This window comes from Giraffa tippelskirchi, chromosome 4 (assembly GCF_054371585.1).
Source record: "Giraffa tippelskirchi isolate mGirTip1 chromosome 4, T2T-mGirTip1v1.2.pri, whole genome shotgun sequence".
Lineage (NCBI taxonomy): Eukaryota > Metazoa > Chordata > Mammalia > Artiodactyla > Giraffidae > Giraffa > Giraffa tippelskirchi.
In genome coordinates, this window is record NC_137278.1 from 195753924 (window position 1) to 195772491 (window position 18568).

At 42.3% G+C, this 18568-nt stretch overlaps 1 protein-coding gene and 1 long non-coding RNA gene across 8 annotated transcripts in view; one reads left to right on the plus strand and one right to left on the minus strand.

Moving 5' to 3' along the window:
• LOC145544788 (antigen WC1.1) overlaps positions 1 to 18568 on the plus strand; it is a 62003-nt gene that overhangs the window by 28683 nt on the left and 14752 nt on the right. For 3 of the 7 annotated variants that reach the window (XM_081587993.1, XM_081587994.1, XM_081587998.1), the window contains exons 8-12: positions 73 to 387; positions 5295 to 5603; positions 5697 to 6005; positions 16975 to 17067; positions 17145 to 17459. In XM_081587993.1, coding sequence (XP_081444119.1) covers positions 73 to 387; positions 5295 to 5603; positions 5697 to 6005; positions 16975 to 17067; positions 17145 to 17459 — 1341 coding nt within the window. Of the gene's footprint in view, positions 1 to 36; positions 417 to 5294; positions 5604 to 5696; positions 6006 to 16974; positions 17068 to 17144; positions 17460 to 18568 lie in introns of those variants that run through there. The other 4 variants (XM_081587996.1, XM_081587997.1, XM_081587995.1 and 1 more) reach the window with 3 other exon arrangements.
• The window catches only part of LOC145544790 (uncharacterized), a 28159-nt gene continuing 19910 nt past the window's right edge, over positions 10320 to 18568 (minus strand). Inside the window, exon 3 of the long non-coding RNA XR_014081646.1 lies at positions 10320 to 17767. This is a non-coding gene — a long non-coding RNA (uncharacterized LOC145544790). The remainder of the gene's footprint in view (positions 17768 to 18568) is intronic.

The window sequence follows — 18568 nt, forward strand, 5'->3', positions numbered from 1 at the left end:
GGTCCCACAGGAGAGAAGACCCTTCTCAACCCCTAGGGTCACAGCCCCCTTGTCCCATTTCTCTCTCCTCAGACAGCAGACAGCTCCGCCTGGTGGACGGGGGCGGTCCCTGCGCCGGGAGAGTGGAGATCCTTGACCAGGGCTCCTGGGGCACCATCTGTGATGACTACTGGGACCTGCCTGATGCTCACGTGGTGTGCAGGCAGCTGGGCTGTGGAGAAGCCACCGATGCCATGAGGTCTGCTCACTTCGGGGCGGGATCAGGGCCCATCTGGCTGGAAAGTATGAACTGTGCAGGAAAGGAGTCCCACGTGTGGAGGTGCCCTTCCCAGGGCTGGGGGCAACACAACTGCGATCATCGCGAGGATGTAGGAGTCATCTGCTCAGGTATGGTTAGTTCATTGCCCACCAGCTGAGAGAATGACAAGTTCCAAGAGAGCTGGTGTCTGATCAGCAGGGCAATAAGAGACGGTGGGCTAGAGAGCACTGAGACGTCTACACATCCTCCCTGGGAGCACTGTAGCTGTGAGCCATGAGCTTCATTTACTTTCCTCTTACAAGTCTCTGCTATTCTTTTCTTCTCCAGTGGTCTTGAGTGACACTAAAGTAGCTTTATTTATTCTCCAATTAAAATAAATCCTCATAATTTTTTTAAAATTCACTTTTTGTAAGCGTGAAACATTTGCCACATACACACTTCCTTTGCACAAGGAGACTATGAGAGGGAGGGGCAAAAATGAGGATGTACTTTCCTGGGTGGAGTTGTTTCTATGCAAACAGTGTGAGACATTATTTTGCACTAGGTTAGGTGATTGCAGCCATGAAATTAAAAGATGCTTACTCCTTGGAAGGAAAGTTATGACCAACCTAGATAGCATATTAAAAAGCAGAGACGTTACTTTGCCAACAAAGGTCCATCTAGTCAAGGCTATGGTTTTTCCAGTAGTCATGTGTGGATGTGAGAGTTAGACGGTGAAGAAAGCTAAGCGCTGAAGAATTGATGCTTTTGAACTGTGGTGTTGGAAAAGACTCTTGAGAGTCCCTTGGACTGCAAGGAGATCCAATCAATCCATCCTAAAGGAGATCAGTCCTGGGTGTTCATTGGAAGGACTGATGTTGAAGCTGAAACTCCAATACTTTGGCCACCTCGTGTGAAGAGTTGACTCATTTAAGACCCTAATGCTGGGAAGGATTGAGGGCAGGAGGAGAAGGGGACGACAGAGGATGAGATGGCTGGATGGCATCACTGTCTCGATGCACATGAGTTTGGGTAAACTCCAGGAGTTGGTGATAGACAGGGAGGCCTGGCATGCTGCGATTCATGGGGTCGCAGAGAGTCAGACATGACTGAGCGACTGAACTGAACTGAGTACGAGTGGAGGCCACTCCTACTATAGGAGGATATCATTTACATATACAGAGGCTTTCCCTACAAGGGTTATCATTTAACAGATCAGAGATTTGTGCCAAATTTCCAATTTCCTTTGCAAATGTAGACATAAACATTCATAGTTTTTTGATGGTAGAACCAGAGAACTGTGGATTAAATGCTCTGAGTCATATATTCTTCCACTGTTACTAGAAAAGTCTCTCTCTCCAATTTTTCCTTTAAAATATCTGCATAAATGCAAACTTTGGAGGAACACCTAGCCATGCACTGACAAGTCAAAAAGGAGGTAATAAAACATGAATTTCTGTTTTTTATGATAAGAGATTATATAGTTGATATTTGATGACTTCAGTGACATAAGAGAATTGCATTTGGGGTTTATTTGGAGTAAGTGGACAAATATAATTTTTGAAGAAGGTGGAAAAGGTTTTATAGTAGCTGGAGGAAGAAGAATGGCAATGGGAGCTGATGAAGGCAATTGTAAGGTTCTCTGAGCAGCACTGGGGGGCTGGGTGTGGTATGGAGGATGCTACATGTGCCTAAGGACAGAGAATGTGTACACAGCAAGAGACCAGACAAGGATATATCTTTATTATATTTAATATCTTTACTCACATCAGCCTTCTATTTAATAATTTTCTTGGAATTTTCACACACTTATTCTTCAACGTAAATTTTAAAATCAAGTAGAAAATAAAAAGGAAATAATATATGTCTCAAAAGTCTCTATCCTGATGTGTATAAGCCTTTATTGATTATTCAGCACATATTTGAATATTTCTCACGTATCAGGGTATATAAAACAGAATACAAGATATACTTCTTTCTTGTTCTTTCTAAATTTTTAATCTCATAGAATTACTATAACAATATCAATAAACTCAGATATGCAGATGACACAACCCTAATGGCAGAAAGTGAAAAGGAGCTAAAGAACCTCTTGATGAAAGTGAAAGAGAAGAGTGAAAAAGCTGGCTGAAACTCCACATTCAAAAACTAATATCATGGAATCCAGTCCCATCACTTCACAGCAAAAAGATGGGAAAACAATGGACATAGTGACAGACTTTATTTTCTTGGGCTTCAAAATCACTGCAGACAGTGACTGCAGTCATGAAATTAAAAGATGCCTGCTCCTTGGAAGAATAGCTATGAGAAACCTAAACAGTATATTAAAAAGCAGAGACATTACTTTGTGACAAAGTTCCATATAGTCAAAGCTATGTTTTTTTTCAGTAGTTATGTATGGACATGGGAGTTGGATCATAAAGAAGGCTGAGCGCTGAAGAACTGATGCTTTTGAACTGTGGTGTTGGAGAAGACTCTTGAGAGCCCCTTGGACAGCAAGGAGATCAACTCAGTCAATCTTAAAGGATGGAAGAATGGATGCTGAAGCTGAAGCTCCAATACTTTGGCCACATGATAAGAAAAACTGACTCATAAGAAAAGATCCTGAGGCTGGGAAAGATTGAGGTCAGGAGGAAAATGGGGAGACAGAAGATGAGATGGTTGGATCACATCACTGACTCAGTGGACATGAGTTTGAACAAATTCAGGAGATAGTGAAGGATAGGGAAGCCTGGCATGCTGCAGTCCATGGGGTCAAAAAGAGTTGGACACGACTGAGTGACTGAGCAACAAATACAACCAGTTAAATAAAAATGTTTTAATTAGAATGTATAGCCTATGACCAAACTCCCAGCCAGAGGAGGCTAGGGGTCCTAACCTGGGCCTCTCTGGGGAGATGGAAATGGATAAATAATAAAAGGCAAGCAGATCATCCTCTCTCTCATCATTCATTCTTATATCAGTGGTCCAGCTAATCCTTCAATTCCTTAATTTCTGCAATGTCTTTTCTGTTCTCTCCTGCTCTCTATAGTAGATTTTTATTCTGTTGCATCATTCTTTTTGAGACTTCAAAGTTCACATACTTATGCAACCAGAGTCCTTTACCAGACCAAATTCCACCATGTACATAAATAATCATCAGCACACTCAGACACCAGGCAAATTATTTAAAAAATTGATCTTTATGATGTGCAGAGTTTTTTTCCATTGGCTTACCTTTTCTCTATCCAAAATATGGTCCCTGAAGGAGGAAATCATGATCGTGAGTCTTTTCTTTGGTCTTCCTCTCATACTCCATCCATTCCCTGTTTAACCTACCACTCACCCCGCCTCACTCCCTACAAAAGTTCTTCCCTTTTGGAGTCTCCTTTCCAACTATTTGTAGCTCTTAAGATTGTTTCTTCTTTTCTGCATTGGGGTAAATGGGAAAGGGTAGCACCCTTAGGTTGAAAATGGGAGAAACACAGGGGATAAAAGGTGTTAAAATCTTGTTGAACAAGTATTTGTTTTCCAAATCTTTCTATGTTTCATCCCTATTGAGGTTTTTGCAATTTAGAAATCTCTAAAATAATCTCCAAAATCACTGCTGATGGTGATTGCAGCCATGAAATTAAAAGACTCTTACTCCTTGGAAAGAAGGTTATTACCAACCTAGATAGAATATTTAAAAGCAGAGACATTACTTTGCCAACAAAGGTCCGTCTAGTCAAGGCTATGGTTTTTCCAGTGGTCATGTATGGATGTGAGAGTTGGATGGTGAAGAAAGCTGAGCACCGCAGAATTGATGCTTTTGAACTGTGGTGTTGGAGAAGACTCTTGAGAGTCCCTTGGACTGCGAACAGATCCAATCAATCCATCCTGAAGGAGATCAGTCCTGGTTGTTCATTGGAAGGACTGATGTTGAAGCTGAAACTCCAATACTTTGGCCACCTCATGCGAAGAGTTGACTCATTGGAAAAGATCCTGATGCTGGGAAGGATTCGGGGCAGGAGGAGAAGGGGATGACAGAGGATGAGATGGTTGGATGGCATCACCGACTCGATGGACATGGGTTTGGGTAAACTCCGGGAGTTGGTGATGGACAGGGAGGCCTGGCATGCTGCGATTCATGGGGTCGCAAAGACTCGGACACGACTGAGTGACTGAACTGAACTGAAAATATATATGGCTTGTTTGATCTCTGCTCTCTGCTCTCTTCCTCTCACTCTCTTTCTTCATAGCTTGCTGGCTTCTTATCTCATAAATCCAAATAGGAAAGGCATGTGCAGTTGGCAAATAAATAGGGTTAGAATACACTTATCATTACTCCTTCACATGTGCTAAGTATCTCATGTCTAGTATGAAGTAATCAACTAACTCAGTTGTATTGCATAATCCCACTGAGATATCACTTTCTCCCAGGTATGTTCATAAATCCCAGGTTTTTAAGAAAGATGGCTTGGACAATTCCCTTCCTCTCCTATGACTCTCTGAGCTTTTGTCATTTCCAAACTTTTCTGTGAACAACTTCTTTCACAATTAGGTTACCTAATTGCGACCTAATGCCTGCACTCAGACCCAGCCTGTGTGATGTTCCTGTCCTCAGTGACTTGAATATTGGCTCCAAGAGAAAACTGGCCAGAATTCTAGCCCCAGAAATCTCAGGATGGCCTTCTAAGCTTCTCTGGCTCTTAGGCCTCTAACCTCTTGAATCTCATGGTATTTTTTTCCCTCTCAGTTCAGCTCTGCACCCATGTTTGAATGTCTACCACTGTGCAGTTTCTTTGGGCACTGTAGTTTCCAGGCCCACAGATAGGAATTAACATTTCTAATCAAAACATATATTCTTGGGATTCAGCCATTCCAAACTGACTCTGCAATCCTTCTGGATATCTCTTCAGAAACTTGCTCAAGAAAATACAGTTTGACAATGACAGTCAAATTCTCTCTTCTTATCCCCTCTTATTCCACTGTTGGAAAGAAAAGCTTTCACACCATTGCCTGTGAAATGTTGTTTCCAATTGTCAAGCCAGGTTCATGAACACTCACTGGGTTTGTCGTTCTTCGTTTCTCTTAGGATTTTTGCGTCTGGTTGGAGGGGATGGACCCTGCTCAGGGAGAGTAGAAGTGCATTCTGGAGAAGCCTGGACCCCAGTGTCTGATGGAAACTTCACACTTCCCACTGCCCAGGTCATCTGTGCAGAGCTGGGGTGTGGCAAGGCTGTGTCTGTCCTGGGAAGCATGCCCTTCAGAGAATCAGATGACAGGGTCTGGGCTGAAGAGTTCAGGTGTGAGGGGGAGGAGCCTGAGCTCCGAGTCTGCCCCAGAGTGCCCTGTCCAGAGGGCACTTGTCACCACAGTGGAGCTGTTCAGGTTGTCTGTTCAGGTGAGATGCATGTCAGGACTTAACCTCTGTGTACACTTAGTTCAAGATAAAAAAAAAAAAAGATTTTGCTGAAATCCTGTCTTTTTCTATCAGTGTACACAGACATCCGGCTCATGACAAACGGCACCTCTCAGTGTGAGGGGCAGGTGGAGATGAACATTTCTGGACAATGGAGAGCGCTCTGTGCCTCCCACTGGAGTCTGGCCAATGCCAATGTTGTCTGTCGTCAGCTCGGCTGTGGAGTCGCCATCTCCACCCCAAATGGAGCAGAAGGAAGTGATCAACTCTGGAAAGCCCGATTTCACTGCTCAGGGACTGAGTCCTTCCTGTGGAAATGCCCTGTGACTGCCCTGGGTGTTCCAGACTGTTCCCATGGCAACACGGCCTCTGTGATCTGCTCAGGTAAGAGAGGGAAGGGCTACTATACTTAGGATGCTCCTGGAGTGAAATTTCCCCAGAGCAGAGAGTAAGGGAAAACAGGCTTAAAAAGAAAGATATTCTGTAGTGAAATGTTTAATATTGTTACTGAACTCAGGTTTCAGCTGGTCATTACTCAAGAATCCATCACTGAGAGACAAGTGTGGGGTAAAATTAAAGATAGCTTTATTGTGGAAACCAGCAGTTCTGGGGAAACAGAGGACTAATGTACCAAAGAACCAGCTCCTCATTGCTGATCGGGGCAAGAGTTTTTAAATGGGAATTTCAGGAGTGCATAGGTAGAGGTAGGGGACAGGTTACCTGCAGATTAGCATAGCTAACTCTGACAATCATCTTGAAATAGGTCTGATCAGTGTCACCTTTACTGTTTGAATTACAGTTAATCATCAGTTCTAGTGTTGGTTTGTTCCCATTTCCTTGAGGCTGATTCTTGGAATTGTATAAGATGAAGATTATGGGTTTCCCTGTTGGCTCAGATGGTAAAGAATCTGCCTACAATGCAAGAGTCTCGGGTTTGATCCCTGGTTGGGAAGATCCCCTGGAGAAGGAAATGGCAACCCACTAGTCTTGTTATCATGTAATTTATTGCTACCACCCGTTTGGGATTTCAGTATCTGCAAAATAGCTCAAAAGATATGGCTCAGAATGTTATCTATAGCCCATGAGAAGGAACTAAAGGTCCTTGAATTTGTTTAGGGCTAAACTATTATTATTTTGTTCTATTTGACTGTTTTCCTTTGTTTCTGAATGTTTTTCATTTCTGTGATTAAATTTATTCTTTAGCTAGGCTTTTTCTACAAACAGAGGCAGGTGGAGGACATGAGGGTGGTCTGTCCTGAGAAGGCTCCATAAGGTCCTGCTCCATAACATTCTCATTGTTCACTCATTTTTTTCAGGGGAAAGAAGTGCTAAGAAATGCTAAGAATTGCTATGTCAGGGAAAGAAATGCCTAGATGAATACTATTTTTTATGAAACATTATTATTTAAGGATAATAATAGAGAAAAAAGTACAAACAATAAGTGTATACCTAGGTCATGTTTCCCAATCTAGATCTACTAAGAGAACATTCATAGCACCACAGAATCACGATTTCCTCCCAATAGCTGTGTCCTCCTCCTCTCCAGGGAAGATGCTTATCTAAGACTTGTACTGCCATAGAATATTCTGTCAGTTTTTGAACTTTATGTAAAACCATACAGTATGTTTTCTTTTGTGTCTAATTTCTTTGACTCCAAACTGTGTTTGAGATTCACTTGTGATGTTGTTTATGGCAACATTTTATTCATTTTTATTATTATAGAGTATTCCTTTGAATGATCACATGATCATGCGTTGAACCATTCAACTAATGGCAGAGATTTGAGTTTGTTTCCAGTTCTTGACTATTAAAAATACAATGGTGCAAATTACCATGATGATGACTTTTGGCAGAAATATTTATTATGATTTTTGTGTGTTTAATTGTTGGTCTTATATTTTTATTTTCTTAATAGTATGCTGTACTTCAATGAGCCAAGTTACTCATCTTAGGTTTGACTTATCAACTTTTTTTCTGTACATGTAGTGCTCCTTCAGTCAGTCAGTTCAGTTCAGTTGCTCAGTCATGTCTGACTCTTTGTAACCCCATGGATTGCAGCACGCCAAGCTTTCCTGTCCTTCACCATCTCCTGGAGCTTGCTCAAGCTCATATCCATTGAGTTGGTGAAACCACCCAATCATCTGATTCTCTGTCATCCCCTTCTCCTCCTGCCTTCAATCTTTCTCAGTTTCAGGGTCTTTACCAATGAGTCAGTGCTTCCCATCATGTGGCCAAAGTATTGGAACTTCAGCTTCAGCATCAGTCCTTCCAATGAATATTCAGGACTGATTTCCTTTATGGTTGACTGGTTGGACCCCCTTGCTGTCCAAGGGGCTGTCAAGAGTCTTCTCCAACACCACAGTTCAATAGCATCAATTCTTCAGCATTCAGCTTTTTTTTATGGTCCAACTCTCACATCCAGACATGACCACTGGAAAAACCATAGACTTGACTAGATGGACCTTGATTGGCAAAATAATGTCTCTGCTTTTTAATATGCTAAGTTGGTCATAACTTTTCTTCCAAGCAGCAAGCATCTTTTAATTTCATGACCGCAGTCATAATCTGCAGTGATTTTGGAGCCCACAAACATAAAGTCTGTCCCTGTTTCCACATCTTTTTGCCATGAAGTGATGCGACCAGATGCCATGATATTAGTTTTTTGAATGTTGAGTTTTAAGCCAATATTTTCACTCTCCTCTTTCAATTTCATCAAGAGGCTCTTTAATTCCTCTTCACTTTCTGCCATAAGGGTGGTGTCATCTGCCTACTTGAGGTTATTGATATTTCTCTCAGCAAACTTGACTTCAGTTTGTGCTTCATCCAGCCCAGCATTTCTCATGATGTACTCTGCATATAAACTAAATAAGCACAGAGTGACAATATACAGCCTTGACGTACTTCTGTTTCACTTTTGAACGAGTCCATTGTTCCAATCCATAGAGCTCCTTCAGACAGTTCAATCACTCAGTTGTGCCTGACTCTTTGCGACACCATGAATCGCCGCATGCCAGGCCTCCCTGTCTATCACCACCTCCCGGAGTTTACCCAAACTCATGTCCATAGAGTCGGTGATGCCATCCAGCCATCTCATCCTCTGTTGTCCCCTTCTCCTGCCCCCAATCCTTCCCAGCATCAGGGTCTTTTCCAATGAGTCAACACTTCACCCGAGGTGGCCAAAGTATTGGAGTTTCAGCTTCAACATCAGTTCTTCCAATGAACACCCAGGACTGATCTCCTTTAGGAGGGACTGATTGGATCTGCTCACAGTCCAAGGGACTCTCAAGAGTCATCTCCAACACCATAGTTCAAAGGCATCAATTCTTCAGCGCTGAGCCTTCTTTATACTCCAACTCTTACATCCATACATGACTACTGGAAAAACCATAGCCTTGACTAGTCAGACTTTTGTTGGCAAAGTAATGTCCCTGCTTTTTAATATGCTATCTAGGTTGGTCATAACTCTTCTTCCGAGGACTAAGTGTCTTTTAATTTCATGGCTGCAATCACCATCAGCAGTGATTTTGGGGCCCCCCAAAATAAAGTCTGACACCATTTCCACTATTTCCCCATCTATTTCCCATGAAGTGATGGGACCAGATGCTATGATCTTAGTTTTCTGCATGTTGAGCTTTAAGCCAACTTTTTCACTCTCCTCTCTCACTTTCATCAAGAGGCTTTTTAGTTCTTCTTCACTTTCTGCCATAAGGGTGGTGTCATCTGCATATCTGAGATTATTGATATTTCTCTCGGTAATCTTGATTCCAGCTTGTGCTTCATCCAGCCCAGCATTTCTCATGATGTTCTCTGCATAGAAGTTAAACAAGCAGAGTGACAATATACAGCCTTGACGTACTCCTTTTCCTATTTGGAACCAGTCTGTTGTTCCATGTCCAGTTCTAACTGTTGCTTTCTGACATGTACACAGGTTTCTCAAGAGGCAAGTCAGGTGGTCTGGTATTCCCATCTCTTTCAGAATTTTCCACAGTTTATTGTGACCCATACAGTCAAAGATTTTGGCATAGTCAATAAAGCAGAAAGAGATGTTTTTCTGGAACTCTCCTGCTTTTCGATGATCCAGCAGATGTTGGCAATTTGATGTCTAGTTCCTCTGCCTTTTCTAAAACCAGCTTGAACATCTGGAAGATCACGGTTCACATATTGCTGAAGCCTGGCTTGGAGAATTTTGATCATTACTTTACTAGTGTCTGAGATGAGAGCAATTATGTGGTAGTTTGAGCATTCTTTGGCATTGCCTTTCTTTGGGATTGGAATGAAAGCTGAACTTTTCCAATCTTGTGGCCACAGTTGAGTTTTCCAAATGTGCTTGCATATTGAGTGCAGCACTTTCACAGCACCATCTTTCAGGATTTGAAATAGCTCAACTGGAATTCCATCACCTCCACTAGCTTTGTTCGTACTGATGCTTTCTAAGGCCCATTTGACTTCACATTCCAAGATGTCTGGCTCCAGGTGAGTGATCACACAATCGTGATTATCTGGGTCATGAAGGTCTTTTTTTGTAGAGTTCTTCTGTGTATTCTCGCCACCTCTTCTTAATATCTTCTGCTTCTGTTAGGTCCATACCATTTCTGTCCTTTATCGAGCCCATCTTTGAATGTAATTTTCCCCTGGTATCTCTAATTTTCTTGAAGAGATATCTAGTCTTTCCCATTCTGTTGTTTTCCTCTATTTCTTTGCATTGATCACTGAGAAAACTTTCTTATCTCTCCTTGCTATTCTTTGGAACTCTGCATTCAAATGGATATATCTTTCCTTTTCTCCTTTGTCTTTCATTTCTCTTCTTTTCTCAGCTATTTGTAAGACCTCCTCAGACAACCATTTTGCCTTTTTGCATTTGTTTTTCTTGGGGATGGTTTTGCTCCCTGCCTCCTGTAAAATGTCATGAACCTCCATCCATAGTTCATCAGGCACTCTGCCTATCAGACCTAATCCCTTGAATATATTTGTCACTTTCACTGTATAATCATAAAGGATTTGATTTAGGTCATATTTGAATGGTCTAGTGGTTTTCCCTACTTTCTTCAATTGAAGTCTGAATTTGGCAATAAGGAGTTCATGATCTGAGCCACATTCAGCTCCCAGTCTTGTTTTTGCTGACTGTATAGAGCTTCTCCATCTTTGGCTGCAAAGAATATAATCAATCTGATTTTGGTGTTGACCATCTGGTGATGTCCATGTGTAGAGTCTTCTCTTGTGTTGCTGGAAGAGGGTGTTTGCTATGATCTGTGCGTTCTCTTGGCAAAACTCTATTAGCCTTTGCCCTGCTTCATTCTGTACTCCAAGGCCAAATTTTCCTGTTACTCCAGGTGTTTCTTGACTTCCTACTTTTGCATTCCAGTCCCGTATAATGAAAAGGACATCTTTTTTGGATGCTAGTTCTAAAAGGTCTTGTAGGTCTTCACAAAATCGTTCAATTTCAGCTTCTTCAGCATTACTGGTTGGGGTATAGGCTTGGATTACTGTGATATTGAATGGTTTGCCTTGGAAACGAACAGAGATCATTCTTTCATTTTTGAGATTGCATCCAAGTACTGCATTTCAGATTCTTTTGTTGACCATGATGGCCACTCCATTTCTTCTAAGGGATTCCTGCCCACAGTAGTAGATATAATGGTCATCTGAGTTAAATTCACCCATTCCAGTCCATTTTAGTTAGCTGATTCCGAGAATGTCAATGTTCACTCTTGCCATCTCCTGTTTGACCACTTCCAATTTGTCCTGTCATGGACCTAACTTTCCACGTTCCTATGCAATATTGCTCTTTACAGCATTGGACCTTGCTTCTATCACCAGTCACATCCACAATTGGATATTGTTTTTGCTTTGGCTCCATTCCTTCATTCTTTCTGGAGTTATTTCTCCACTGATCTCCAGTAGCATATTGGGTACTTACCGACCTGGGGAGTTCCCCTTTCAGTATCCTTTCATTTTGCTTTTTCATACCGTTCATGGGGTTCTCAAGGCAAGAATACTGAAGTGGCTTGCTGTTCCCTTCTCCAGTGGGTCACATTCTGTCAGACCTCTCCATCATGATCCGTCCGTCTTGGGTGTCCCCACATGGCATGGCTTAGTTTCATTGAGTTAGACAAGGCTGTGGTCCATGTGATCAGATTGGCTAGTTTTCTGTTATTATGGTTTCAGTGTGTCTGTCCTCTGATGCCCTCTCGCAACACCTATCATCTTACTTGGGTTTCTCTTATCTTGGACGTGCAGTATCTCTTCATGGCTGCTCCAGCCAAGTGCAGCCGCTGCTCCTTACCTTGGAGGAAGGGTATCTCCTCACGGTCGCCCCTCCTGACCTTGAACATGGAGTAGCGTGTCTCAGCAGCCGCCCCTGACCTCGGGTGTGGGGTAGCTCCTCTTGGCCACCGCCCCTGACCTCCTTATATCTTTCTAAAATGAACTTTGTCTACTCCAAAATCACAAAAATGTTCTCTGAGAGTATCTCACAGAAGTGTAATTACTTTTTTTTTTTGCATATAATTGTATATTGCTTCTAGATTAACATCTGTGTAGGATAAGGGTCAAGTGTCATGTTTCCACATGGGTATCCAGTTGATTCAAAATCTTTTTCTGAAAAGACTATTCCCCACTGCAGTGCCACCTTTGTGATAAGCGAAAGGGCACATGTGTCTGAATACATTTTTTAGACTCTCTATTCTGTTCCACTGTATCTTTTGTTTCTCCTTACACCTGTACCACATTTTCTTAATTATTGTAACTTTATAGTAAGTCTTGAACCTTTCCTGGTGGCTCAGACAGTAAAGAATCTGCCTGCAAGGTGGGAGACCTGGGTTTGATCCCTGGATTGGGAAGATCCCCTGGAGAAGGGCATGGTAACCCACTCCAGTATTCTTGCCTGGAGAATCCCCATGGACAGAGAAGCCTGGCGGGCTCTAGTCTATTGGGTCACAAAGAGTTGGGCATGACTGAGTGACTAAGCACACATTGTAAGTCTGGGTAACTTTGATTTAAAGAAGTTATGTTGTTGCTTTTCTTGACAGCTGCTTTGGTCATTCTTAGTTTTTGTATTTTGTATACATTTTCGAGCTGAAGCTCCAATACTTTGGCCACCTGATGCGAAGAGCTGACTCACTGGAAAAGACCCTGATGCTAGGAAAGACTGAAGGCTGGAGGAGAAGGGGATGACAGAGGATGAGATGGTTGGATGGCATTACTGACTCAAAGGATATGAATTTAAGCAAGCTCCAGGTCTTGGTGATGGACAGGGAAGCCTGGCGTGCTGCAGTCCTTGGGGTCACAAAGAGTTGGACATGACTGAGTGACTGAACAACAGCAACATAAATTTTGAATCAGCTTGTCATGTTTCAGACACACAAAAGCACAAGGGAATTTGACTGAGGTTAGATTTAATCTGTATATAAATTTGAGAATGACTGACTTTGACAACATTGAGTTTCCCAGTTCACTGACAAAATATATCCCTTCATTCAGTTAGGTCTTGAATTTCTCTCAGATGTTTTGCACATCCTTAACTAGGTTTTCTCCATTTTATGGGTTTGATGTTATTAGTATTTCCTTTACTGAAGGTATTCTAAGAATGAATTCTTTCTGAACATTACCTGGATTTCCCAAATGTTAGATTAGTATTTTGCTTTAATCCTTCTTTCTTTTCACTCTCTCTCTTGCTCTAGCTTTCCCTTTCTCTCCTTATTTGTCCCCCGCCTGCCCTGTTTTTCCCTGAGTATGTAAAATCTTTCTGGGTTAGGTTGCAGACATGATGCTCCTTTATCCCTCCCTCCCAACAACAACAAAAATACTTCTTGGAATTTCCTTACATAACCACAGTTCAGTCAAACCTTTAGAGATGTCAGCACCAGATGACATCTAAGTGCAACCATGAGAAACCCCAAAGATAGAACTGCCAAGTTGAGTCTTTCCCAAATTACTGACCCAGGAAATCATGAGCAAAATTAAAAAATAAATTCCTTCAACTGCCAAGTTTGGGGGGAAATTTTGTTATATAGCATTATTAACCAGGCACTTATCATATTGCCAGCATTTCTAAATAGAGGAATATTTATCCTCTGACAGTGGCCACAGGACTGGAAAAGGTCAGTTTTCATTCCAATCCCAAAGAAAGGCAATGCCAAAGAATGCTCAAACTACTGCTCAATTGCACTCATCTCACATGCTAGTAAAGTAATGCTCAAAATTCTCCAAGCCAGGCTTCAGCAATACGTGAACTGTGAACTTCCAGATGTTCAAGCTGGTTTTAGAAAAGGCAGAGGAACTAGACATCAAATTGCCAACATCTGCTGGATCATCGAAAAGCAGGAGAGTTCCAGAAAAACATCTCTTTCTGCTTTATTGACTATGCCAAAGCCTTTAACTGTGTGGATCACAATAAACTGTGGAAAATTCTGAAAGAGATGGGAATACCAGGCCATCTGATCTGTCTCTTGAGAAACCTGTATGCAGGTCAGGAAGCAACGGTTAGAACTGGACATGGAACAACAGACTGGTTCGAAATAGGAAAAGGAGTATGTCAAGGCTGTATATTGTCACCCTGCTTATTTAACTTCTATGCAGAGTACATCATGAGAAACGCTGGGCTGGATGAAGCACAAGCTGGAATCAAGATTCCCAGGAGAAATATCAATAACCTCAGATATGCAGATGACACCACCCTTATGGCAGAAAGTGAAGAAGAACTAAAGAGCCTCTTGATGAAAGTGAAAGAGGAGAGTGAAATAGTTGGCTTAAAGCTCAACGTTCAGAAAACTAAGATCATGGCATCTGGTCCTATCACTCCATGGGAAATAGATGGGGAAATAGTGGAAATGGTGTCAGACTTTATTATTTTGGGCTCCAAAATCACTGCTGATAGTGATTGCAGCCATGAAATTAAAAGACGCTTACTCCTTGGAAGGAAGGTTATGGTCAACCTAGATAGCATATTTAAAAGCAGAGACATTACTTTGCTAACAAAGGTCCGTTTAGTCAAGGCTATGGTTTTTCCAGTGGTCATGTATGGATGTGAGAGTTGGATGGTGAAGAAAGCTGAGCGCCGCAGAATTGATGCTTTTGAACTGTGGTGTTGGAGATGACTCTTGAGAGTCCCTTGGACTGCGAGCAGATCCAATCAATCCATCCTAAAGGAGATCAATCCTGGGTGTTGATTGGAAGGACTGATGTTGAAGCTGAAACTCCGATACTTTGGCCACCTCATGCAAAGAGTTGACTTATTGGAAAAGACCCTAATGCTGGGTAGGATTGGGGGCAGGAGGAGAAGGGGATGACGGAGGATGAGATGGTTGGATGGCATCACTGACTTGATGGACATGGGTTTGGGTAGACTCCAGGAGCTGGTGATGGACAGAGAGGCCTGGCGTGCTGCAATTCATGGGGTCGCAGAGTCGGACACGACTGAGTGACTGAACTGAACTGAACTGATCTTCCAGTATACTGTTTCTACTTTATGTTGATCTAATGTTCTGGTACACTCATTCTCTAGTTCTTAATTTCAGCTCTTAACTTTTTCAGCTGTAGAATTTTCATTTCTTTTTGTTATCATTTCTCTGCCAAGATACACATCGTGTTAATTAATTCTTTGTGCACTTTAATCATGGCTATTTAAATTCTATGTCAGACTATAAAACTCTTAGGGGAAACATAGGCAGAACGTTCTATGACATAAATTGCAACAAGATCTTTTGTCATCAACCTCCTAAAGAAAACAAAAACAAAACAAATAAGACCTAATTAAACTTAAAAGCTTTTACATATCAAAGGAAACCATAAACAGAACAAAAAGAGAACTCTCAGAATGGGAGAAAATATTTGCAAATGAAGCAGCTTACAAGGGATTAATCTTCAAAATACACAAACAACTCAATATCAACAAACCAAACAATCCAATGAAAAAATGGGAGAAAGACCTAAATAGACATTTTCCCAGACATACAGATGGCTAACAAATACAACATCACTAATTATTAGAGAGATGCAAGTAAAAACTACAGTCAGGTAATACTTCACACCAGTTAGAATGCCTATCATTAAAAAAAAATCCACAAAGAATAAATGCTGGAGAGGATGTGCAGAAAAGAGAATCCTCCTACATATGAGTATGTAAATTGGTACAAATACTATGGGTTGCCATGCCCTCCTCCAGGGAATATTCCTACTCAAGGCCAGGTCTCCCGCGTTGCAGGCAGATTCTTTACTATCTGAGCCACCAGACTCAGAAGCCCTACACTATTGATACTAAGTATAAAATAGATATTGCCTGGAGAATCCCATAGACATGGAGCCTGGTGGGCTACAATCCATAGTGTCACAGAGTCAGACACTACTGAAGTGACTTAGCATGCACGCACACATAAATAGATAAATAATAACCTATTTTATAGCACAGGGAACTCTACTCAGTGTCCTGTGGTAACCTAAATGGGAAGTAAATCCAAGAAAGAGGGGATATATATATATACATATAGTTGTTGTTGTTTAGTCGCTGAGTTGTGTCTGACTCTTTTGTGACCTCATGGACTGCCATGCTCCTTTGTCCACAGGATTTCTCAGGCAAGAATACTGGAGTGGGTTGCCATGCCCTTCTCCAAAGGCTCTTCCCAACACAGTTATGCAACCCCAGTTTCCTGTTTGGTAGGCAGATTCTTTACCACTGAGTCACCTAGGAAGCCCATATGTATGTGTATAACTTATTAAATTTGCTGTACAGCAGAAGCTACCTCAACATTGTGAAGCAATTATACTCAAATAAAAATTAATAAAATAAAATAAATTCTCTGTCAGGTAACTTTAAGAGCCAAATACCCTGGGAAATTTTTTAATGTTTCTTTTTGCTCTTGGGTTTTCCATGAGATCTCTTTTATGTAAGTATTTTTAAAATCACAAACATTGTAGTTAAAAAATTGTACAAATCCTTCAGAAAAGATTTTGTTTTGCTTCTTCTATTTAAGGTATAGACTTAAGGATAGAACAACTTATTTAACTCATTCTTAGGGCAAAGCTTGGCTTAAAACAGGAATTGTGGCTTTGTCAGGACCAGGGCTCTTCATAGAGAAAGGGAACACTAAGATAATGATAACTTCACTGGTATGTTACAGCTTTCATCTCAGCTCCATCACTAGGTCACTTTTTTTTTTCTTTTGAACTTTTTACTTTGTGTTGGGGTATAGCCGATTAACAACGTTGTTATAGTTCAGGTGAACAGCCAGGGACTTGGCCATACATATACATGTATCCATTTTCCCCCAAACACCACCCCCCCCCCCAAATTACTTAGTTTAACTGACTTTCCTGTCCTTTAACCCTCCCAACCCTCTAATCATCGCTGTTTCTTCAGGAAACCAGACCCAGGTGCTGCCCCAGTGCAACCATTTTGTGTCTGAACCAACAGGCTCTGCCGCCTCAGAGAAGGGCGCCCCCTACTGCTCAGGTAAGGGTCCTACAGGACAGAAGACCCTTCTCAACCTCTGGGGTCATAGCCCCCTTGTCCCATTTCTCTCTCTTCAGACAGCAGACAGCTCCGCCTGGTGGACGGGGGTGGTCCCTGTGCCGGAAGAGTGGAAATCCTTGACCAGGGCTCCTGGGGCACCATCTGTGATGATGGCTGGGACCTGGACGATGCCCGCGTGGTGTGCAGGCAGCTGGGCTGTGGAGAAGCCCTCAATGCCACAGGTTCTGCTCACTTTGGGGCAGGATCAGGGCCCATCTGGCTTGACGACCTGAACTGCGCTGGAAATGAGTCCCATGTGTGGAGGTGCCCTTCCCAGGGCTGGGGGCGGCACGACTGCAGACACAAGGAGGACGCGGGGGTCATCTGCTCAGGTCTGTGCTGCACACTGTCCACAGGCTGGGGGAGGGGTGGGGCCCTGGAGGTCGAGGATCTGAGTCCTGAGGGAGAGATGCTGAAAGGACCAGAGAAGGAGGCTTCCTCCCATGGAGCCTGTCTTTCCAGCAGACGTGAAGACGATGTGCTTAAACCTCCTCCTGCAGCAGCTGAGATTCTGGTCCTTTCTTCTCAGTAGTGTTTCCTGGCAGAGCCTTTTCTCACAGTTTTTCTTGAAATCAGGGCTCACCCTTCAGGTACATATAGTAGAGACGTCTTAAAGCCACGATGCTTGTTTTTGCTTGTTCTATAACAAATTGCCACATTGTTAATGGTTTAAAACAACATATTTATTTCCTTACACTTCCGTAGCTTAGATGTCCAGCAGAGATCTCACTGGACTGTGATAAAAGTTTCAGCAAAGCCACATCACTTCTGAGCCTCTGGGAAAGAATCTTTTTGCTGTCTTTTCAAGCTTGTAGAAACCACCTGTCTTCCTTCACTCATAATCCATTCTGTTCATCATCAGACCACCAACGCTCCACCTCTCTAACCGTTATCCATATTCACATCTCCCTCTAGCCAGAACGAGGAAAAGGATTCTACTTTAAAGGAAAGTGAGTCTAAGTATGTGATTAGACTGTGCTCAGGTGGTTAATCTGCCATATTTCAGGTTAATCTCACCATCCCAAGGTCCATACCTTAATCACATATGTAAAGTCCCTTTTGCCAGATAAGGAAACATAGACACAGGTTCCATGTAGACATTTGTGGGTCCATTATTCTGCCTCCACACTGTCCACATCACATCCCTTTCATACACTCTTTTAGATGTTTTGTCAGGAAGCAGGAGTCAGCTCCCTCTCCCTGAAGGTGTCCAGGTTGGTCTTCCTCTCAGTTCATATCCACTACATCATGGTGGTAGAAATATTTCGAAAGACAGACACAAATGGACAAAGTCAGGTAAAAAGGAGCAAGTTTCGCTCTGGTCATCTAGTGGATTTACTTCCTCAGCTAGGTCACAGATGAATGTTCACAATTTGGGGGAGAGAGGAAAACCCAGAGCACTGAGTGGGGTGCTCACTGTGTCCTGTCTCCTCCCTTTCAA